General features: G+C 38.6%; 1 protein-coding gene across 3 annotated transcripts in view; it reads left to right on the top strand.

Moving 5' to 3' along the window:
• LOC122552867 (proteasome activator complex subunit 4-like) overlaps positions 1–24,904 on the top strand; it is a 193,287-nt gene that overhangs the window by 148,970 nt on the left and 19,413 nt on the right. For all 3 annotated transcript variants that reach the window (XM_043695950.1, XM_043695949.1, XM_043695948.1), the window contains 5 exons: positions 8,130–8,261; positions 10,384–10,592; positions 11,197–11,282; positions 12,437–12,565; positions 14,952–15,107. In XM_043695950.1, the coding sequence (XP_043551885.1) occupies positions 8,130–8,261; positions 10,384–10,592; positions 11,197–11,282; positions 12,437–12,565; positions 14,952–15,107 (712 nt within the window). The remainder of the gene's footprint in view (positions 1–8,129; positions 8,262–10,383; positions 10,593–11,196; positions 11,283–12,436; positions 12,566–14,951; positions 15,108–24,904) is intronic.

The raw sequence follows: 24,904 nt of genomic DNA, 5'->3' as shown, positions 1-24,904 counted from the left end.
AGGGTGAGGTGGAGGAAGGGGAAATGAGGAAACTGTTGAAGTCCATATTGATGCCCTGGGGTTGAAGTGTTCCAAGGCGGAAGATGAGGCGTTCTTCCTCCAGGCATCTGGCTTTTGCCCGAAACGTCGATTTTGCTGCTCCTTGGATGCTGCCTGAACTGATGTGCTCTTCCAACACCACTAATCCAGAATCTGGTTTCCAGCATCTGCAGTCATTGTTTTTACCTTCAAAAAGATATTGCCATGGTGAGTGGATAAATAGGTGGGAGATAAAATCCACTGCGTAGAAGTGATGCCCTTTGGTACAAAGAAAATGGAGGCACAGAAGAAAACAAAGGGTCCTATTCTGAATGGTGTGCAGGAGGAGGGAGATGTGGGTGTCTCAGTGCATAAGTCATTAATGTTGCAGTACAGATAGAAAGCTAATACTAAAAATGCATACATTATTCTAGGCTTTACAAATAAGATCATGGAGTACAAGAGCAGATAGGGTATTTGTGAACTTGTATAATTTGACTGGTTAAACCTCAATTGAAGTATTATGTCCAGTTCTGGATGCCACATAGGAAGGACACAAACACATGAAAAACTGCAGAAGAGGTATTCAAGAGTAGAGTCAGAATGTGTGATGCTGGAAAAGCATAGCTGATCAGGCAGCATCCGAGGAGCAGGAGCATCGACGTTTTGAAGAGCTTCTGCTCAAAACTTTGACTCTTGGGCTCCTCCAAAACCGCATGACTGGCTCTGTTTTTCTTGCAGTGCACTTCTTGACTCTGATCTCCAGCATCTGCAGTCCTCATTTTCTCCTAGTTGCAAGAATATTTCCAGGAAACTAGGAGAAAATGAGGACTGCAGATGCTGGAGATCAGAGTCAAAAAGTGTGGTACTGGAAAAGCAGAGCCGGTCAGGCAACATCCAAGTAGCCTGAGAGTTGAAGTTTTGAGCAGAAGCTCTTCAAAACGCAGATGCTCCTGCTCCTCAGATGCTGCCTGACCAGCTGTGCTTTTCAAGCACCACATGTTTTGACTCTGATCTCCAGCATCTGCAGTCCTCATTTTCTCCTAGTTTGCAGAATATTTCCAGGAGTGTGACACCAGTTAGGGTGAAAGATGGGAAACTTTGGGATTGTTTTCCTTGGAGAGGAGATGACAAGTTGGAGATTTGATAGAGCTTTTCAAAGTCATGGGAGATGTGGACAAAGTTGATAGAGAAGAACTGTTACCATTCATAAACAGATCACAAACTAGAGGGGTAGTTTTAATGTATTTTTCAAAAGAAGCAATGTGAGCTGAGAAAAGATAGCAAGTAGTTAGGGTATTAAATGCACTGCCCGGAAGTATATTGGGGCAGGTTCAGTTGAGGCATTTAAGAGGGTGTTGGATGATTATTTAATTAGAAACAATATGCAGGGTTGTTATGAAAAGGCAAGAGATTGGCACCAAATGAAAATGCTTGAGGCTTAGTTCAGACACAGGAGGCTGAATCGCCGCCCTCTGCACCTTAATGATACTGTGATTCTATAAATTTTCATGTTTATGCACTTTGCACACATTTTTGAAATTTCATGAAGGGTCTTTGGGATTTATGTGCTGGTCCTTGTTTCATGTTGCCCTACTTAGCATTATTTGAATTACATTTTATTTTTTTAAAGCCTGTATCTTTGAATTCGATTGAGATTTCTAGTTTAATTTTATTACTCTCCTTGCCCAAGCTTTGCATCCCAGCATTGTCTTTCTCTTTTGCTTTGCTTCCTTCCAGCATCGCCACTCTCGCCCTTTCCTCTTATCTGCAAAAGTTGAATTTGTGCCACTAGATGAAATTGACTACATAAAAGTATTTTCTTTGTATACATTGTATTTCTTTTTTAATTTATGTGCTTTTTTTGTGAGTTATTTAAACTGAGAATGCAGATTGTATTATTTGTATGATAGTGTTTCAAGTTGTGCTCTCTTTCTCTGGCCAAGAAACTGTCTGAAGGAACCAATCTCTGGCATGAACATCGATTTGTATGGGAACCAGTGATTCACTTCAAGTTGTTCCCCTTCAAGTGGTACCTTCAGGAACTTTGTGAGGGCTACCTGCTTTTGCATCCCTCCCTTCATCACTATACTACTTGAATTCATACTTCTATTCCTTATCTTGCTTTCAACATATATTCTCTCTCTCATTTCTTTGTGATTTTTTTTGTCATCTTCTAATCTGACTGTATCCTCCAAACAGCATCCACCTTTCTAATGCTCCATCCTAATATCAAAGGAAGTCTCTAGGGAAAAGATCTCAAATGAGTCCCTGCCTAACAGGCTAATGTACTGAAAAAGCTTGATCTCTTTGGATGAAGTCGAGCAACTTTATCCAAGACTAGAAATTACAGAATGGAAATGTTTGCCAAAGATAAATTTTTATTAGGGTGTAGTTCAGTCTGCTTTTCAAAAGAAAACTTGAATTGGATTTTGCAATAAAATTCTTGAGTGGCTTGTGTTTCTTACAAAAATTTCCAAATCCAAAGTAACTGAATTCAATTGACTTCGAGTCTTTCTATGTCACATGACAATAAAATCACATTGGGAAGGTCATAAACGTAACTGAGACATTGAAGGCCACTTAGCCTGTTCTTTGACCCTGGTCTCTGTCATTGTAGGAAATCTTAATTTAGTTCTCCTTATCAGAAAGTGTTGCTGAGACTTCTGATATTCCATAATGAGGTGAGTTAAAAATAAATCTTGCTTCTGAATTTGAACAGGGCAGCATTCTCTGCTTTTATAAACAGATATGGACCCCCATGTCTGCAGGAGATGTACACATTTTGCAAAAATTATGGCAAAGACATGGAAGAAGTACTAGCAACGTTAATACCTCCAAATCAGGTGGGCTTTGTTAAGACTGGTATTCTGAAATGCTCTCTCCATTCTTATATGAGGCATTCCATGTATCCAGATTGAAAAAAGTGCTTAATAATCTGATGTGGAGGACTGTGTATATAGTGAAGGGATATATTTGCCAGCAATGTTTGAAAGCAGTATGCACGCACCATTAATCAATACTTGTTCAGTCCCTTCCAAACATCATTGGAGGTCTTTTTAAAAACAGTGATATCCAAATTCAGGCTTGATAGTTAATATACTGAAAGGAGCAAAATCCTTCAGATGACTCCATTGCATTACCTAAGAGAGGTGTTTGGAGCACAAAGAAACCAAAATTGTGATAACTTGCAAGATGGTCTGATGTAGATGGCTGCAATGCCAAGTTTTTTGCAATCCATATTAGAATTCTGCCATGTTTGTATATGTCCAGCTTTGCTTCACAGAGTAAAAAAAAAGTCTCTGCTTGGTCATTGCAAGATGTAGAGTTTCCTGTCGCCACATAGTATGACATTGCACCAAGTTCTCAACATTTTGTCATTTGTAGATTAATTTCACCAAGTTGGATCCTTTTTATTAAACAATGAATAACAGTGAGGGTTAAATGTACTCCACATTAAGCTTTTAAAATAAGCACTTGAGTTCCACTGAATTCTCAAGTATCTGTATAGCGGATTAATCTGCCTTTCAACACACAAATGAGTTTAGTTCTGGTTGATAATTGGTAAGGAATTATCAAGTACAGCAGTAAAACTGAAAGAGAATTCACCAGACGTGAATTAATCTAGTAAATGTAGTTGTGATATATTTACTAAGTTCAAGATAAACCCATGAGAAAAGTGATTTATTATGCATTTGATCTTAAATTTATAAGGTTAAAGGACTAATTAATTTCCTATCTACCTTTATTCAATTTGCAATTCCCACCTTTGGAAACTATTAGCTAAATCACTGTCTTCTGGATGAATCCTCCCTTCGTGGAAGTATCATTGGAAGAAGTTCTGTGGAGTCTTTTTACAATGCATTCGAAACCACCTCAACAGTTCAGTTTCATTGGAACCAAGGCAAAATGGCCTAGTTACTATTGCTGGACTATTATTCCAGAAGCTCAGCTCATGTGCTGGGAACTCTGGTTTGAATAAATTTTGAATTTTAATTCTATATTTAAAAAAAAAACTGAAATCAAGAATCTCATGATGACCTCAAAATGATTGGAAAAGTCCACCTGGTTCACAAATGTCCTTCAAGGTAGGAAATCTGCCATTTATGCCTGGTCTAACCTACATGTGACTCTAGAGCACAGCAATGTGGTTGACTCTCAACCCGCAAGCCACTCAATTGTATCAGATTAGATTAGATTAGATTACATTACAGTATGGAAACAGGCCCTTCGGCCCAACAAATCCACACCGACCCGCCGAAGCGAAACCACCCATACCCCTACATTTACTCCTAACCTAACACTACGGGCAATTTAGTATGGCCAATTCACCTGGCCCTGCACATCTTTGGACTGTGGGAGGAAACCGGAGCACCCGGAGGAAACCCACGCAGACACGGGGAGAACGTGCAAACTCCACACAGTCAGTCGCCTGAGGCGGGAACTGAACCCGGGTCTCAGGCACTGTGAGACAGCAGTGCTAACCACTGTGCCACCGTGCCACCCACTATCAATTACTTAAAATCTCAGCAAAGAAAGGAAACCACAAGACCACCTGGTATTGACCTATGCACCGCAAAAGACAACAATCCTGTCGACTCTGCAGAGTCCTTCTATCTAATGTGGGGGCTATTGCCTTAATTGGGAGAGCTGCCTCTCAAACTAATCAAGCAACAGTCTGACATTGTTATACTCATGCAATCATAATTTACAGACCATTTCCCAGACATAGCAATCACCATCCCTGTATACATTCTGTACCACTGGAGAGACAGACCCAGCAGATTTGGCAGCATAATGACATAGTCAGGGGTGAGTTGACCTGGAGTCCTCAACATTCACTTTGGACCACATGAAGCCTCATGGCATCAGGTTAAAATGGGCAAGGAAATCTAATTGAAACATACTATCCTCACTCAGCTGATGAACCAACAGTCCTTCATGTTGAACCTCAGTTGGAGAAAGAACTAAGGATGGCAAGAGTGTAATATGCATTGAGTGAGGGACTTAATGTCCACCACCAAGAGTGTCTTGGCAGCAGCACTACTGATCGAGCTGGTGGGGTCCTAAAGGACCTAACTACTAGACTGGATCTGTGGTAGATGGTGAAGGAACCAACAAGAAGGAAAAACATACTTGACCCCATTCTTGCCATTTAGCCTACTGCAGATGCACCTGTCCTTGTCAAGGCAGAACTTTGTCTCTACATTGAGATTATCTTGTATTGTATTGTGTTGTGTGGCACTATCACCATGCTAAATGAGACAGACTTCACAACAGATCTAGCAATTCAAGACTGTGCATCCATGAAGTGCTATGGGCCATCAATAGCAGCAGAATTGTTTTCCAATTTGCAACCCTAAGACCCAGCATATACCCAACCTTTGTCATCAAACCAGAAGATAACCTTTTCTCTCCGTAAGATCTAAAGCGGGGTTTCAACTGTTGCTCATGATTGATTGCAGATCTGCAGTATCATTCACAACTCCTTGGATTCTGAAGCAATTCATGGTCAAATACGACAAGACCTGGGCCATATGTAGGCTTGGGCTGACAAGTGGCAAGTAATATTCACACCACACAAATGCCAAGCAATGAACATCTCCTGTAAAAGACACTTTCACCATAGCCCCTTGACATTCAATGGCATTATCATCGTTGAATCCCAAACTGTCAACTTTCTGGGGGTTACCATTAACCAGAAACTGTGGACTTGCTACATAAATATAGTGGCTCCAAGAGCAGGTCAGAGGCTGGGAATACTGCAGCAAATAAATCATCTGACTCCCTAAATCTTGTCAACTATCCACAAGGCACAACTCAGGAGTGTGATGGAATAATCCCCTCTTGCCTGGATAAGTGCAGCTCCAATAGCATTTAAGCTTAATACCATTCAGCACAAAGCAGCCTGCTTGATTGGCATTACATCCACAAACATCTGCTCCCTCCCCCCATTGAAGCTCAGTAGCAATAGTGTGTACTGTCTAGAAGATGCACTGCAGAAGTTCACCAAAGATCCTTAGACAGCACCTTCCAAACAGATGACAATTACCTCCAAGTGAGTTGTGAAATGTACGACAATCTCACTCTTCAAAAAGACAGGACCTGCCAGGAAAAAAGTGGAGACTTATTTTTGGGACCACAGTATTAATCAACATACCACAATTGTTCCTGATGCAATAAAACAACTGTATGCCTCAATACTCCTAGCAGTTCGCTGCCTTGTTAGAAAACGTAGTCAAATAACATTTCAATGTTCTAAACTAATTTTTGATAATCATTTTGTGGAGCCCTTAAGTAGCACATTATACCCCCCAAATCCTTGGTCCTCTGCTGTTCAATTCTGACTCTGACTTGGCACAATTTGGAGCAAGTGTTCTTATATGCTGTAATAGTTTGTGCCATTTGAGTTCTCTGCTAAAATCTCAGTTTCAGAAATTGAGTTTTGTTTACAACAGGCTAGAAATATAGTGTAGGTTATTTTTGAAAGATGGTTTTTCTTTCATTTTCTACTTCATACAGCTGCTTTGCAAAGTTTACATATATACAAATAACATTTGTTATTTTCACCCATCCTGTGGTAACTTTCCTAGAAACATGAGCAAATTCATTTAAATTTGCCCTTGGCAGTGTTACCACTAAACTCTGTTCTATTTTTGCCTAACAACCACATGCATGCTTGGCAACGGGAGATGCCAGTGGAAACCTGGATTTCTGTTTTCACATCTCCCAAGCTTTGAGTATGTTGGTAGCTAGATGGCATGCTGAGGATCAGATCTTGAACCTCCTACACTGGATAGAGCCATCAGAGCGCAACCATGGTAAGTTCTCATGCTCAACTCTTTTTAAGAGACAGTGTCCCAGTGTTTACTTGCCTTTCCAATCACCCAGCCTTCCCCTTCATTTACCCACTACTCTCTCCAAGAAACGGTTGAGGCTGGTTGACTGAACTTGAGGTTCAATAAATTGTTAATAGATAAGAGAGTCAAATGTTCTGGGTAAGAGACAGTAAATTGGAGTTGCAACAGTATTCAAATCAACTATGATTTTATCTAAGGGCCAAATGGTCTGTTCTATCAAGTTATCAAGTCCCTATCTTCCCATACTCAACCCTCCCCTCCCTAAGCATTTCCTTTTTTTTTCTTTCCTCATTCTGTTTTTTGTAACCCGAGGCCAAAGAATGAATTAGCATGATCCAAGTAATTTTGAGAAGATTTGCAGCTCAGGTTGAGGTTCTGGATGTAGGTTTGCTCGCTAAGCTGGAAGGTTTGTTTTCAGACATTTTGTCACTATAATAGGTGACCTCTTCAGTGAGCCTCCAAATGAAGCACCAGTGGTGCAGTCCGCTTTCTATTTCTACGTTTGAGTTTCCTAGAGTTGGTGATGTCATTTCCTGTGGTGACACCATTTCCAATGGTGATGTCATTTCCTCTTTATCTCCAGGGGGTAGGGGGATGGTAAATAGAATCCAAGTTAATGTGTTGATAGAGTTCCGGTGGGAATGCCATGCTACTGTAAACAAACACATTGACTTGGATCCCATTTGCACCCCCCCCCCCCCCCAGGAAATGATATCGCCATAGGAAAATGGTGTCACCACAAGCAATGACACCACTAACCTTAGGAAACTCAAACATAGAAAACGGGCTACACTACTGGTGCTTCATTTGGAGGCTTACTGAAGATGTCACCTAGTATGGTGATGAAACGTCTGAAAATGAACCTACCCGCTTAGTGAGCAAACCTGCATCCAGATTAATATTTTCCATCATGTGCAATTCATTGCCTGAAAACGTGTTGGAAGCAGATTCAAGTGACTTTACGAAAGAAAATTGGATATATACTTGGAAAAGGAGACATTTACATTTTTATGGGGAATAAGCAAGGTAATGGTACTCATTCAAAATATATGTGCGCATGCAGTAGGCCAGTTAGCTTCCTTCAATATTGATACTATCACAATGTGAAAAATTAACGCCAATAAAGGAATAACAAACTTAATGGCTGTAATATGTGACCATTAAAAAGAAAATTGTGAATGTAATGATCTATATCTGTAAGGAATGAAAACCTTAATTTACAAAATCCCATTCTTTGTGTTCTATTGCTAGCCGACTGTACGTTTTGCAGGGTGGTTTGGCGCAGCAAGAATGGAGAGTGCCTGAACTAATGCATAGGCTCCTTCAATATCTTGAGCCGAAACTCACGCAAGTTTATAAAAACGTGCGAGAAAGGATCGGAAGGTGAGAGTTCGAGATTTGAATAAGATTTTAAAATATTAGGATTTCTTATTCTTATGAAATGTATGCACATGTGGATTTGATGTTTTTGTACATCTGAATTTAAGTATTGAATTGCACAAGTTCAAGATTTATTGTGAGTACTGCTGTTAAAACACATGGCCAAGAGTATATCAGTCATAATTTGGGATGGTATTTTAGAGCAAATTGCTTATTTTCCATTTTGTATTGCAGTACAAATGTTTAATATTTATTTGACCATCATGATTTGAATTAAATTGTAGATGTCCATGGTCACAACGAACTGAAAAACCTAATAATATCTTCATATAGCTCATACTGAATTAAATGTATCACGGTCCTTCTTGTTTCCATGCTCATTCTGGAATAAGGTGTGGTATTAACTATGTGACTAAATTAACAAGTCAGAGGTCTAAAGTAATTCAGAGAACATGCCCCAGTATTTTAAAAAGACTTAGAGTAAGGTCTGGACAGCAAAAAGATTGGCAAGTCGGCCTATAGAGATCCTTTTCAATTTAGTAGTACAATAATATTTATTTTACTTCCTGCCCAGCAGCTGATTGAAGTAACAGGCTGGTTAGCTGCTGACAGGAAAACCATTGATAAGAAGACAGAACTGGGGATTCTTGGGGACAGTAGGTGGTCATGGGTTGGTGAAGATAGGTGAGCAACACAGTCAGCCAGTTTATCACTGATGGACGGAGAGATTCTGATCAGCTTAAGATTTGTTTGAAAATGCTATGTGGGGGAGCGTTCTGTTTTTCCTAGCTCATGTGCTTAAAAAGTATTTATTTGTTGTCAACACTGTTTAATTACAGGATATCTTTGACTTTAGGGAGTCTAATTTAATTAGGTTCATTCGATTATTTTGGGACTTTGTCTTTAAATTTAGAGTAAATGAATGGAATCACTTGACTTGTTCTAATGCTGGACAGCACTCCTGGGTGGTTTGATTGGAGCGATCATTGGAATATTTGGAGTGTTTTATGGGGAGTTGGGTGTGAGGCATTTACACTTGGAAAGAATGCAGCAGTGTAACTTTACCATGAGTAGACTCCAAGTTTCACAATATTCCAGAGAGGTGTTTCAAGTATTGGGTTGTAAATTGTCCATTAGATGAAAGGGAAATGGATGGGGTCAAGAATAGCTAATTAAAATTTCTACCTGAATGCAAAGTTAATATGTTTCATTTTGCAATGTGAAGAGAGCATAGTGAGCCAATTTTTAAATCGGATACAGATTTCCAGGAAAGTTAGTGGGTATTATGAACAAATGGTAGTTCTGTGGTTAGCAGAAATAAACAGCTACTTGGTTTTGCAAGCTACTACAGCTGGGTGCAGGGAGGAGATAGAGGTATCTTTGACTTGGGGGACATTTTGGAGCCAAGGATTCCAAGATACTTGATCTAGTATAGTAAAAACACAAATGTTCTTTGCAACAGCCTTGCTATTAAACTTTTTGAACTGAAAATTAAAATAAAAGAATAGCAAGATGAGCCAGTTTTGTTCCATTGGAATGTGGACGAGGTGTCTGTCTTAAAATGTGTAAAGGAGATGTGTACTGGACCAAGACAGGACAAGGGAGTGCCTGTAACTGGAATCATTGGTCTGACAGGACCAGTTCAAAAGATGTCACTTGTGTAATGCATTGCTGATAACCCCTAATCTACAACTGAAGTTATTAAACCAATTCCTGAGCAAAAACGGACTTATGTATGTGCTGTTCCCTATAATTAGACAGTGAGATGATAGTTGTACATTATTGTCCTAGCAAAGGGTAATGATTTTTGCATTTTAGAAAGGATTATTAAAAGCAGGTTGAAATTAATGAGAAAACTGTGGGCAAGTCAAGGGTTTGGGCCAGGGAGTGCAGGAGCTTGTTGCTATAATATTTTTTTTTGGCGACAACCATGATATCTATCATTGTTGTAAAAACTAATCTGGTTCACTAGCATCCTTTTAGGGTAGAACATCCTGCACACTCTTCAATAGCAATTCCACAATCCTCAAAATTATTAAGTATGTTTCATGATAAAAACTTAACATGTTACAATATAACTTATGACATCCTATTTCATGTTACTTCTCAAATGTTCTCTCCACAGCGTTTTAACGTATTTATTCATGATAGACATCACTCTACCAAATTCAAATCCAACTCTGTCACCACACGTATCTGAATTCACCAGTCGTATCTTAGAGCAACTTAAGCCTCTTACAGAAATTGACGAAGAAATTCAAAATCACGTTGTTGAAGAAAATGGTTTTGGGGAGCAGGATGAAAGGACACAAGCCATTAAACTTCTGAAAACAGGTAGGCAGTCAAATTAGCTCATGAAAATATTGTATTAATTTTCTGTAGATGTCAGGGCATCAGATTTCTGAGGCTCTGGGACAGCTGGGATTCATACAGTGTGAGTAGGTTGTGTCTTTGGGATCTAATATCCTTGTGGCGATGTTTGCTGCTACTGTTGGGAGGGTTTAACCTAGTCTGGCAGAGGCATGGAAACCTAAGGAGGTGGCAAGATTGAAGGAAAATAGAAAAGGAGGAAGCGAAATTGGAAAAACACATGAAGCAAAAGTAAGCATTAATAAGACCAGAATGGAAAATAATGTTAAAAAGGCAGCTTTAAGGAATACAAATGAGAAATAGAAGTAGGCCATTTAGCCCCTCGAACCTACTCAGCTATTCAATAAGATCATTGTTGATCCATTTCTATTTTGAATTCCAAGTTCTCATCTACCCCGGATACCCTTTGATTCCCTTGCATAACAAATTCTGGGTATTTAAAAGGACTAGCTTTTTTGAAACGAACTGTGGTTTTTCCTTTACTTCCTGGAACATAAAATTAAAATTCAGTGAATATAGTCAAGATTCTGATCTCTCAATCAACTGCATGGTTTGTTTTGCTGCACAGTGCTGAAATGGTTAATGGCAAGCGCAGGAAGGTCATTCTCTACGGCAGTTGCAGAGCAGCTCCAACTCATGCCGCTTTTATTCAAGGTATGTTGTGACTGTAATGTTTACATTAATTTCTAAACTGTGCAAAGTAAATTAGCACATGTTTTAACCTGTTTCTTAATTATACTGAAGCAATCATATTTAGTTTGGAATATATTTGGTTTCATGTCTGTGTTGCCAAAAAAGTCTTGCTGCACTAATAGCTTTTTTCCTCTCAATTATTTTTAATTATCCCTGTTTGGATGTGTTATGATACATCTCCAGGACAGGTGTGACTTGAACCAAGACTTTCTGGCCTAGAGTTAGGGACACTACCACTGAAATTCAAGATCCTTCCTGCTTTTTTTGCATATGAGAAAAATGTATTGTCCAGTCAAAACATCACACTTCCCCAACGAATGTAGTTAAAATCTAGAACTGAATGAATGAACCAACTCATCATTATACATACTTCAAACCCTGTCATAATTAGCTGACTTTATTTGGAGTGAGCCGTTTCCAGCTTGATTACATAAATCTAGACCTCTGAACAAATTAGGGTGGCATTGTGGCACAGTGGTTAGCCCCTCAATGCCAGGGATGTGGATTCAGTCCCAGCCTTGGGTGACTGTCTGTGCGGTGTTTACATGTTCTTTCCTTGTCTGTGTGAGTTTCCTCTGGGTGCTTCAATTTTCTCCCACAGTCCAAAGATGTGCAGGTTATGTGTATTAGCCATTCTAAATTGGCCCATAGTGTGCAGCTAAGTGGATTATTGTAAATGTGGAATTTTAGGGTGGGGATGTGAATCCGAGTGGAATGCTATTTGGAGGCTCAGTACAGACTTGATGGGCTGAATAGTCTCTATCTGCACTGTAGGTTCCTATGAAATTTAGACCTCGGCTTGAAATTTAGGTGTCCTTTCCCTTTCACCAGAGTTCTAGTTTCTGGTCTGATATTTGGTGCCTGAATTGGTTGAAGCTTAAAGTGGACATAGCCACTTGTAAGGTTGATTTCCTATCACTGTTTTTGAATTATTTATTTAAAATTCAAAAAGCATTGCTGTCCATGTTAATTTGGATTAAACTTGGTTCTTTGGTTGCATTTGAACCAGTTTTATTTTCGTCGTTTTTCTTGCCAAAGTAATCTGTCCAGTTGGCATTCTGAGTTATGTTTACTTAGTATTTAAATTAGTTTCTGAACTGTTTCATCCATTTTAGATTGCTCCTGTGGAAAATGATGAGAACTATGATGAACTTAAAAGGGATGCAAAAATGTGTTTATCACTTATGTCTCAGGGATTGCTGTATCCTGAACAAGTGATCATGGTGCTAGATGTTATAAAACAGGTAAATTATATATTTTAATATCTCTATTGTAAATATATATTTTACTAAGGAATGTAGGAAGGAAACTTCAATGTTCAGGACAAACTAAGGAAAATGCCAGAATACATAAGGCATTCTTCATTGAAACTAGCTTTTGAGAACCATTTTAATCAGGTTTATTTTTTTGGAATGTTTGTGGCTTGCATGTCCAGCGTTCTTTCCTAGCTGCATTTGTAGGTGTTATTGAGTCACATTCTTCAACTTCTGACTGTGTGATGAACAACTTCTCACAACACTTTTAGTTAAGGGGCTGTTCCAGCAACACTGATTTGCCTTTGGCACATTCCACCTTTGTCCTCTTGGCTGTGTGGGTTAGTCAAAAGTAGTGCTATTTTCTTGGCCTGTACATCTGTCACTATTTTAAATGGTATAGGATAAATTGACTTGAACTAACGAACTAGTACGAAGGACATCAGTGACACGAAAGATTAACCAGTTATGTCTATGGTCTTTGCAAACCAATCAATGTTTACTATATCTCTGATTAAAGTATTCTTCTTTCCCTCAGCATTTTATAATATGTTTAATTGTTGGTGTCAGAATAATATGATGCGATAGTCTTAACATTAATTGGTAAGGTTATCACTATTCACATTTCTGCAGTTAAAAAAAATCACAATCTCTACTTATATAATTTGACCTTCAGTTAAATCCTCACATATAATATAATGTTCTGTATAACACTGCGTGCAATAGTTCTGTTTGAAAACTAGCTAATTTAGTTCTTTATTAAGCCCTGTATTAAAACATGTCCTGCATTTCTTTTAGAAATATACTGTTGTTTCTTAAATAACTATTTGTTAGAAACATTTTGTTTGAAGCAAAAGCTCTAGTAGCTAGAAACCTAGGGCTGATTGTTTTAGTGCAAAAGCAGTACTTGCTTTGAGAAGTGTTTTTTTTGTACCGCACCATGTGATTTTCCACTTAGACAATAAATGCAGTATCTGCCATGAAATAACATTCTTGGGCAACACTCTTAATGCATTTTGTTGGAGCCTTTTTCTTATTTATGGCTATCCAGTTTAATTATTTCCACTCCTCCTTCTCGTATTCTTTGGTTCAAATAGCCGCACTGTTTTAAGGAACATTTTCTCTACCCTCAAAGTTTTTTTTTAAATTTGATTGGCCCTAACTTTCTTGACTTTTCCTGCTACTTCTAAAATTAATATTTAAAATGCATTTCTCTCATTGCTTTTTTCTTTATCCCCACTATTTTTAAAACCATCTTTGACACACATTACTTTCAGAATACCCTCATGCAGATAGCCCTGCTTTTGCAAGTCTCACTTTAATTTGCATGTTCTAGCAACTCTGAGTTATTCTTCAGATCCTTTACTACTTGTGATATCTTTCTCTGCCATGAAATTTAATATGACTCAATAAAGGCCAAAGAGAATGCAATGTCTAGTTTCTCCCTGCCCATTGCTACCAATGCAAGTAGCAAACAAACTTCGTGCCAATCAGTTTTATTGTGGTAGTGGGGAAATTTTTAGAAATAATAATTTGGGACAAACTTATCACTTTGGTAAATGCAAATTAACTAAGGAAAGCTGAGACGGATTTGTTAAGTGAAAATGCAGCAGGATCTTATCAGCTGGGCCAGTGGACTGAGGAATGACAGGTAGAGTTTAATTTAGATATTTGCGAGGTGAACCAGATGTAATTTACAATAATTGATGATTGGTTTCATGGTCACCATCACAGCCACTAGCTTTATAACAGCTTTGTTAACTGAATTCAAATTCCACGAACTGCTATGATATCTTTTGATTTGTTTCCAAAGTACTAGTCTGGGCCTCTGGATTACCAGTTCAATTATACAACCACTACATCATCACCTCCCCTTGCATGTATTTAAAAGCTAAAGAGTAAATATCTAAAGGTTCAGAGTCAAATCTTTGACAGTTAGACAAAGTATTCATCTGCATTTGTTTAAGATGAATTGGAATTCTATCTATTATGGGCTGAGAATAGAGCAAACTGGTAAAAATATCATTGAGGTTGCAGTTAGAATTCAGTGGCCACTTCCAAATAATTTAAAACTTTATCCAGCTTCAACATTGAGGATATTTAGGAGTCTTCTCCTGTTAAGTACTTAATTGCCCACTACTGTTCACAACTGGATGTGATAACTACAGAACTGACTTATGGGAGCACTATTAGTAGTTACTGGATTACTGTGGAAAGCACTGATTGTGTATAAAATGTCACATTGTAGGATATTTGAGAACTATTGTACTGTAACTTACTTTTATTTAATTTACTTTTGTATTTTGGTTGCCACTTTTTAACCTGCAGAATTCTATTATCAGTTATCATTTTGAATTATTTGTTTTCATTTGCACAGATATCAGAGAGCAGTTCTTGGCATACAAAGTACACTGTCCTAACCTACCTTCAAACCATGGTATTCTACAATTTGTTTGTTTTTTTGGACAATGAACAGGCAGTCAAAGATGTGAGATGGCTGGTTATAAAACTCTTGGAAGATGAACAGTTAGAGGTAAGCATAATTAGATTACAGAGGAAAATGGTGATAAATTTTAGTCTGAGTCGCAACAGTAGTTTTTATATTCACCCCTGCGATAAAATGCATTATGTTGTAACCTTTTAATTTGAAAACCATGCTTCGTTTGTCAGCTTGGTCTAATTAGGAGCACTTATTTATGAATTGGAAAATTCAAGTCTAGTTCAGAACTTGAGTGTATAATTTTAGGCTAATTCTCATGCAGCAGTGGTGGGAGAATGCTGTAATGTTGAGCTGTGATTCTTCAAGTCAGATGTTAAATACAGATGTCTTCCTGTTTCACTACTCAGGTGAATTTAAATAATGGAATTCAGGGTCATATTGAACATGTCTTTCTTCAACCCCAAAAGATAGAATGTGACAACTTATTGTTGTTTGGTTAATTGAATGCTGGATAACATAGTTAGTCAAGCATCTGGAATTTGTGATTTTGTTCAGATAATCCGAAATTAGGTTAATCAAATGCAGGATATTTGAGGTTCCTTCTGTGTAAGTGAGTGTTCCTACAACAGTTTAGCTTTTCTGTTTGAAAGATTGGTACTCCTGAATTTTTAGAAACATGACCAGAAAGTCAACAGTGTGGTTTTAAAACCAAATGAATCTTGACATTTTTCATTCATTGTTTGCTAATTCGTAATAAAATTAGTCAAATTTCAATCAACCCAAACAAATTGTATCACTGCAGTATCAAGAGAGCTGCTTAACTTGTATTTGTCAATGGGAATCAGATTTCAGCAAACGTGTCTTTTTGAGATGACAGTAGTTGTGATCTAAGATTACACATAATAAAGTCAATTGTGAGAAGACTGTCATTATTCAGCAAAACCTCAAAATGTGCAGAGGATATGGTCTTGGCCTCAGAAACAGAGAATCTGTTGAATACTGGGGAAACCCTGGCCACTGATTTGGACTTAGTTTCATTGACAGTGATTTTTGCCAAACCCTTAAAATGTGATTGCTTCAAATTCCTACTTCAATCAAATTAAGTAAACTAAACTCTGAGGTTACCTTTTTGTGGCACAAGAGGTAAAAGTTGTTTCTACAAATGTAGATACAGCATCTTCAGAATCTTGGGAGGAAAACATAGCAGATTAGCATGGTTCAGAAACTTAACAAATGGGAAAAAGAGTCATAGAATAATTACAGCACAGAAGAGTGAAGGCTCTGCAGCAGAAATTCAGTTAGTTTCCCTCCCCATCCTTTCCCCAGAGAACTGCAATGTCTTTCCTCATGGGTTTTTGAAAGTCAAAACTGAATCTCCTCCACCACCACATACCAAGGTAATGCATTTCAGATACTAGTCACTTATGCTTTTCCTCATGTTGCCATTGATTCTTTTGCCATTCTATTTCTATCACCTTCTGTTCTTGATATTTCCTGTTATGGATGTAGATTTGCTCGCTGAGCTGGAAGCTGGTATGGCCTGCTTTTTTTTGTGTTTAGGTTTCCTTGGGTTGGTGATGTCATTTCCTGTGGTGACATAATTTCATGTGGTTTTGTCATTTCCTCTTCTGTTTCCCCACAAATAAAATGTGGGCCATACCACCAGTGCCTCATCCGGAGGCCCATTGATGTCACTTAGTATGTTGATGAAACATCTGAAAACAAAACTTCCAGCTCAGCGAGCAAACCTACATACAGAACCTCAACCTGAACCTCAAATCTTCTCAAAACTCGCTATCTCCTGTCATGGAATATTTTTGTCTTATTTACGCTTCATGATTTTGAACACTACTATCAAATGTCCTGACAACTTTCTCTAAAGAGAACAACCCAGCTTCAACCAATTTATTGACAAAACTGAAATTCCTCATCCCTGATACCAGTCTCCTGATTATTTTCTTTAAAACCTTCACATCCTTTCTAAATTGTGATGCCCAATATTGGACTTAATACTCCAGTTAAGGATGGATTTATGATTTAGAAAGCTTCATTTTAGCTTTCTTTCCATTGTAAACTAAGAATCTTGGATTTGATAAAAGAGGCAATGTCTATTTCAACATTTTGTCTACCTTCCCTACCATCTTCATTGATATGTCTATATCCCAAGGTAGCTCTCCCTTCTTTCCTTTAATAATGAAATCACTTACATTTTAGTGGGAATTACAGCAATATAAAGTGTCACCACACTTCTCTGCTTTAAATTTCAACTCATTTTGTCCATTCTATCAGTCTGTTTGTGTCCTTTTGTAACTTATCTTCACAGTTCAAATTATGCACAAGTTTTGTGTCATCTGCCAAAGTCCTATATCAAATCCAGGTCATCTTACATATATCATAAAAAGCAGATAATTGAATCTTCTATTAGACCGCACTCAACTTTGTGATGCTGTACAGTGAAATATTGTTCTGCTACATGGCTGTCATATCAGAGTTACAAATCTGTTGACATAGAGGTGAATATGATAATTATTACCAGTACACTTTTACTGATACTGGCACCTCTGCTACCTGAGTTTGCAAATGTTGCACCATTACACCACATGGGTATGTAGCATTAGGAGAATTTATTCACTGCATCAACCAAGACTTGCTGGTCCAGGCTGTATTGACCAAGCTAGCACCAACCCAGCTCCTGTTCAGAAGGCTATTTTGAATCATTGCTGAAACCCCTTGACTGTCTTTCAAAACCCCGATGACTGATGGCTCAATGTTTAGAAGACCTACAGGTGCCAATTATGTTCCTTTATCTAGCCCCTACGTATAGTCTGAAAGATCAAACTTTCTTCAACAACAACTTCAGTAAATGATGCCATCTTCTCTGTAAATGACAGCATGCACAATTCTTAATGCATAATGAATTCCTCATGATGTTCTGGAGCACTTATTTCCGCATAGCCTTCAGAGAAAATTTGTAGCCTACAGGACACATGGTATACACCAGCAGTTTTGACCTGCATATCTGACTTAGATTTTGATATTTGATTTATTTAACTTGTTGCTACCATATGAAAAAATTGTTTTATCTGGAACAAATACCATCAAAGGCTTAAAATGCACAGGTGAGGAAGTAATTTCTTGACAAACAAATTATACCTTTTATTCAGAATTAATTGTTGTGCCCATTTTGTGAAGTCAAATAATCATGCACTTGAAGTAATTGCATACATACACGCAATCAAACAAGAATTATGTACAGGTTAACTATTGACATGGAATTTCTTAGCTAAAAAGTCATACTCGTTAGCGAATGATTGCAGATGATATATAAGTATTGTGATTAATAAACTCTCATGTCTGCTAATATATTACTGTCAATAATAGTGCCTCTCCACTACAGTTAAGGATTGGCAGTAAGGGCTGATGTAGCCAATAACACCCATATCCTATGAACAAGTATAGCCTCTTCCTCCATCTTGGTATCGGGACAGGCGATCCACTGCCCGAGTGCTCTTGCAATGTGTGGAAGATTGTGGTAAAAGCTGTGTTTACAGATTATGATTGAGGCTTTGAAACCAGAGAGCATACTTTGCCCTCCTAAATATTGAGGGTGTTTTGGATGTAAGTTTGCTCACTGAGCTGGAAGGGTAGTTTTTGGACGTTTCGTCACCATACTAGGTAACATCAGTGAGCCACTGGTGATACGGCCTGCTGTTTTATTTATGTGTTTAGGTTTCCTTAAGTTGGTGATGTCATTTCCTGTGGTGACAGAACCTCAACCTGAGTTACGAACCTTCTCAAAACTTGCTAACATCTATGGGCGCAGTATGCTAAAACTGGCCCGAAAATGGGAAACCAACGCCATCCGACAGAGCGCCACCCACGAACAGCTGTATTTCCTGCACAAATGTCTAAGGAAACAAATACCACCTAAAATGTCTTAAATACAAACCTCCCCTTAACACCCCACTAGCCAAAAGAATAGCAGAGCAAAATGGCCACAGAATGCTTAGAGAAATTATTAATGATGCCCACAACAGACTCCATAAATACAACCAAGCTTTACTCACTAATGTAACAGACCATGAATGGATAGACACAATACAACAAGGCATAAACATTAGACAGCAACAAACACAGAAAATGAGAAAACTAGACCTGCAGAAAAAACTAGACAAACTTAGACAAAATAACAACACAGAAGCATGGATAAAAATCTTACCTGACTGGCCCTTAACAGACACTGAAAAAGCCATCTTAGTATGAATATTAAATTACAACCTTGAGGATGTGAATAAAGATTTCTTAGCAGCATTAGAAACAACACGAAAGACAATGAATTCACAGAAGAACCTCAGCATACCACCAGACAGACAGTCGCACCAACACTAAACAGGAAAAGGAAGAAACACACTCAATACGCAAGCAAGGAAAGCACGAGAAGGACGAAAAAATGATAAAAAACATTATCCTACCTGCAGACAAAGGACACTTGACAGTCATTTTAAATCAGAGTCTACATTGAGAAAGAGAATGCACTGCTTGCAGATAGCAACACTTATCAACAAGTGGCAACAAACCTAACCCCACAACTAGAGAACTGAATTATAGCCCTACTCAAAAAACTTCAGAAATCTGGAGAAATAAATAAGTTCAATTTCCAAAAAATGAAACCAGACGGATCCAACACACCACGTTTCTACAGATTACTCAAAATTCACAAACCAGGAGCACCCCTCAGTGTTGCTACCCGGAACACCAACTTACAGATGAGCCAAGAAGCTACAACAATGACTAAAACACTTAGTAGAAGACTCATGCCATTCTATCCACTCCACCCAAGAATTCCTCAAGATCATCAAAGACACCAAGATAGAAGAGGATGAAATAATGGTTTCCTTTGATGTAACAGCCCTGTTTACATCTATCAATATCAACCTGGCCAAGGAAACACTGGCTACACTATTAGAAGAACCAAAGGCACATACACCAAACACCACCAACTTCTTCAACAAAGACAGTATCGTCAAGCTAGTGGACCTATCTTACCAGGAGAAAGTGAGGTCTGCAGATGCTGGAGATCAAAGTTGAAACTTTATTGCTGGAACAGCACAGCAGGTCAGGCAGCATCCAGGGAACAGGAGATTCGACGTTTCGGGCACAGGCCCTTCTTCAGGAATGAGCAGAGAGTGTTCAGCAGGAGAAAGTGGAAAATGAAGTGTTGTTCTTTGAACTTGCGTTAAGGAACACTGCAACAGATCTGGGACAGAAATGTTGGTGTAGGAACACAGTGGTGTGTTGAAGTGGAGGCAGTGGGAAACTCTGGGTCATGTTTTACAGACAGAGTGTAGGTGTTCAGCAAAGCGGTCATCAAATCTGTGTTTCATCTCCCCCGATATACAGGAGACCACATTCTGAGCAGTGAATGAAATAAATGAGTTGAGAGAAGTGCAGGTAAGCTGCTGCTTCACCTGGAAGGTGTGCCTGAGGCCTTGGATACTGAGGTTGGAGGAAGTAAATCGGCAAGTAAGTCACCTTGTGCAAGACCAACCCCTTCCCACAAACGTCACTTCAATATATTACCACCTTTCCTGAGCTGTTAACAGTTCTGATGAAGAATCGCCAGACTCGAAATATTATCTTGCTTTCAAAGAACACAGAACATTACAGCACAGTCCAGGCTCTCTGACCCTCAATGTTGTGCTGACCTGTGAAACCAGCCTGAAGCTGAACTAACCTGCATTGTTGCATTATCATCCATATGTTTATCCAATGGCCATTTAAAAAGACATTAAAGTCGGTGAGTCTACTACAGTTGCAGGCAGGGAGTTTCACGCCATTACTACTCTCTGAGTAAAGAAACTACCCCTCTGACATCTGTCCTATATCTATCACCGCTCAATTTAAAGCTATGTCCTCTCATGCTAGCCATCACTATCCGAGGAAAACGTCTCTCTCTGCTAACACTATCTAATCCTCTGATCATCTTTCACATCTCTATTAAGTCACCTCTCAACCTCTTCCTTCTAACGAAAACAGCCTCAGGTCACTCAGTCTTTCCTCAGAAGACCTTCCTTCCATACCAGACAATATCCTCATAAATCTCCTCTGCATCTTTTCCAAAACTTACACATCCTTCCTATAATGTGGTAACCAGAACTGTACGCAATACTCCAAGTGCGGCCACACCATAGTTTCCTACAGCTGCAACATAACCCCATGGTTCATGTCATCTATGTAGCGAAAGAAAAGATGGGGGGTGGGGCCAGTGTAGTTGCGGAAGATGGATTGTTCCACATACCCTACGAAGAGGAACTATGATGACCTATCTTACCACTCTCTTCACCTTCAACAACAAAATCTACAGACAAGCCAACGGAATACCCATGGGATCTCTGATATCAGAGTTCTTAACAGAGACTCTAACAATTAGCTCTGCCAACCATCCAACCCAAACTTTGGGTCCGATACGTGGATGACACCTTTGTCATCACTAAGCAAAACAAATTAGAGGAAACCTTCAAGACCATCAATTATATCCTTACTGGCATAAAATTCACTAAAGAGGAGGAAAACAACAACAAACTGCCATTCCTAAATATCGCAGTAGAGCGAACAGCCAATGGCAAACTTCAAACCAGTGTCGACAGGAAACCAACACATATGGAACACATACAGAAAGAAGCAATCTTCCCAACATTCACAAATGAAGCTGCATTAGAACATTATTTCAATGAGCCACCACACACTGCAGCACAGAGGAACTATGAAGAGCAGAGGAAAATCACCGACATAGTGTATTCAAAAAGAACATGTACCCGATGAAAATAATCCACCAATTTCTGAGCAACAAACCCCAACAAGCAGACAAAACATGTCCAGAAACCCTAGCCACGCTCCCCTATGTCAAAGACATCTCTGAAATGACAGCCAGACTACTCAGACCTCTTGGCATTATGGTAGCCCACAAAATTACCAACACACTAAAACAGCAGCTAATGAACTTGAAAGACCCTATACAGACTACAAGCAAAACTAATGTCATTTACAAAATACCTTGCAAGAACTGTAACAAACACTACATTGGACAAACAGGTAGGAAACTAGCTACCAGGATAAACAAACATCAACTGTCCACAAAAGACATGACCCACACTCATTAATACCTTGACATACAGATGACGAAGGACACCACTTCGCCTGGGGCAACACATCCATCCTCGAGACACGCACGAGAATTCCTAGATGCATGGCATTCCAACCGGAACTCTGTCAACAAACCCATTGACCTGGATCCCATTTACCACCATCTGAGACAAAGAACAGAAAATGACACCACCACAGGAAGTAACATCACTGGAAATGGCGTCACCAGCCCATGGAAACCTAAACACAAAAAAGTGGGCTATACCACCGGTGCTTCACTGGAGGCTCACTGATGATGTTACCTCGTATGGTGACGAAACATCTAAAAACAAACTTTCCAGCTCAGCGAGCAAACCTACGTCCAGAATCCCCACCTTCGCTATGAATCTTCTCAAAACGCAGTAACAGAGGGTGTTTGTTGCTGCAATGATACAGACCTTTATCTGGGCAAGTGATGTATTTATGTCTACAAAGCATAGATCAACACCTGACTCCTGGTGGTAATGTTAAGGCTCCTGTTATTTGTGTTAAAGTGACTCTTGCTCATAAACGGTGATGTGTGTGTGTAAGGTTCAGTCGTAATCTACCTACTAAAGCTACTAGGCACATTTAATATGACGTATTGATCAAGGATTTAAAGCACAGTCTGACAAATAGGAAAATGATTTTTTTAAAAGTGTAAATGGAATGACAAACAAATGTGGTTTGTCTGGTTTTGTCTAGAAGACTTGTGGATACCTGTAATGGGTATTGAACTTGTCAGCAAGGTCACATCTATAACTGTGAACAAAGAATTGGTTTCATTACACTGGATTTTCTGGATTGTTTATAATTTCAAATTATTTTGAAACTACAAGTATATTGTGTATTTTGATTAATTAAAAGTAGAATATACAAATTGAGACCCAGTTAAGGCCAGAAATTTCAGTTGATGCATTAGCATTCATGGTGAACTAATCTTTTCATCAAATGCTCTATATCTTTAACTACAACTTCTATTTTTGCCTCCTAATTATACTGAACATTCCATCAGTGGTAATTGTGCTCATATGTTCACTTTTAAACTGTTTTCTATATCATCACTTTGAAATCCTTCCAATATTTGTGCAAATCAGCTATATATAAATATATAAAAAATTGGGCATATTATTAACATATAATTAATGAGAAGTAAAAGGCATGTTCGTATCACAATCATTCCCATGGTGATTAACTTTTGAGGGTGGGTGGGAAAGGTGAAAGGTAAGGGCTGCTTTGTCATAGGGGTCAGTGTTGGGTGGTAGTGGCTGTTAATTTGAGTATGGATTCAGCTGGTTAGGTGGGAAGATTTGCTGCCAAGCCTGTGGAAGCTGCTGATCCTGTGACCCAGGCTTTTGGGAGAAAGCTGCTATTCACATATGAAGGTGCATCCTCCCCAAGTGCAAAGAGTAAATCTCAAAATATTGTACAAAGACTTTTGCAGCAGCAAAGGAGCCAGGATGTGGGAGTTCCATTTCAAATACAGGTCAGTTTGTTACCCTGATAATTCTTGTTGAAATACCAATTAGGCAGCACAGTATATCTCCAGTTTATCAAATGAGCCTTTAATATGATCTCAAGTACTTTGTGTTCTGCAGTTAGTTTCTGTAATAGATGCAATTCCCACAGATACCAACAAAGTTTTTAATTAACACTAACTAACACACATAAAGTATGAAAAATAGCAAGAGTTATTGATGACTACTTTTTAGCACTGTGCACCATTCATATTAAATTGTAAGTATTAGTGCAAGTGTTAGCATTTTAAAAATTGGAACAGATGTATAAGATATCACTGACAAATTTGTTTATTCTAGACATAAATTGTAAATGATAAACATACTCAAAATCCATATTCGCTTTATTCAGACCAGCCAATGTTAAGGCCCGTAGGTTCAGCGCATCTTAAAATTATTCAACACTTTTTTTAAAGTACCAATTTCTAACTTGGTCACTTTCAAGGATAAAATGAGGCAGGCGTTCAAATTGCTGTTCATGTATTTTCTTCAATTTTCCCCTTCTCAATCTTCACAATACCGCCCTCTCTCTGTAAGTGGAGGTTGTTTCATACACACAGAACTTGTGTTCAACAAACACATTTGGAGATTTATTTTCTGTAGTATCTCAAATTATGAAAATTTATTGAAATTCAGTAGAATCGTTAGGTTAATGTAGCAAATTTATTCTAGGATCATGAAATTGAATCAATTGTGGAGGTGTCATTGCAAAGTCTTTGACTTTGTCACTTCTAATTTGCTGCTACTTTTACCAGAATGTTCTAGTTATGGGAGGCAATGGCTTAATTGTATTATTGCTTGACTACTATTCCATAGATCCAGGAAATGTTCTAGGTACCTTGTTTCGAATCCTACAATGGGCAGATGACAGAATTTGAATTCAACCAAAATCTGGAATTGACAGGTTTAACGATGACCGCAAAAGCACTGTTAATTGTTGGAAAAACTGATCTGGTATACTAATGTGCTTTAGTGAAGGAAATTGATGTCCTTACCTGGTCTGTGACTACATGTGGTTCCAGGTACACAGCAATAGGATTAACCTTTGGGGATAGGCAATAAATGATGCAAATGTGCTGTGAATGAACAAAAAAGAAAGAACACAAAAAAGCTTGAAGTAAATTAGCAACACTGATTTAGTGTGCCACATGGCACACACCAATGCCCTCACATTTGCTGGAAAGTTTGGACAAATATATGAAGAATAGCCTA

Source organism: Chiloscyllium plagiosum, chromosome 9 (genome assembly GCF_004010195.1).
Source record: "Chiloscyllium plagiosum isolate BGI_BamShark_2017 chromosome 9, ASM401019v2, whole genome shotgun sequence".
In the NCBI taxonomy this organism is placed as follows: Eukaryota; Metazoa; Chordata; class Chondrichthyes; order Orectolobiformes; family Hemiscylliidae; genus Chiloscyllium; species Chiloscyllium plagiosum.
The sequence above is the reverse complement of the archived record's forward strand: the minus strand, read 5'-3'. Positions and strand labels throughout refer to the sequence as shown.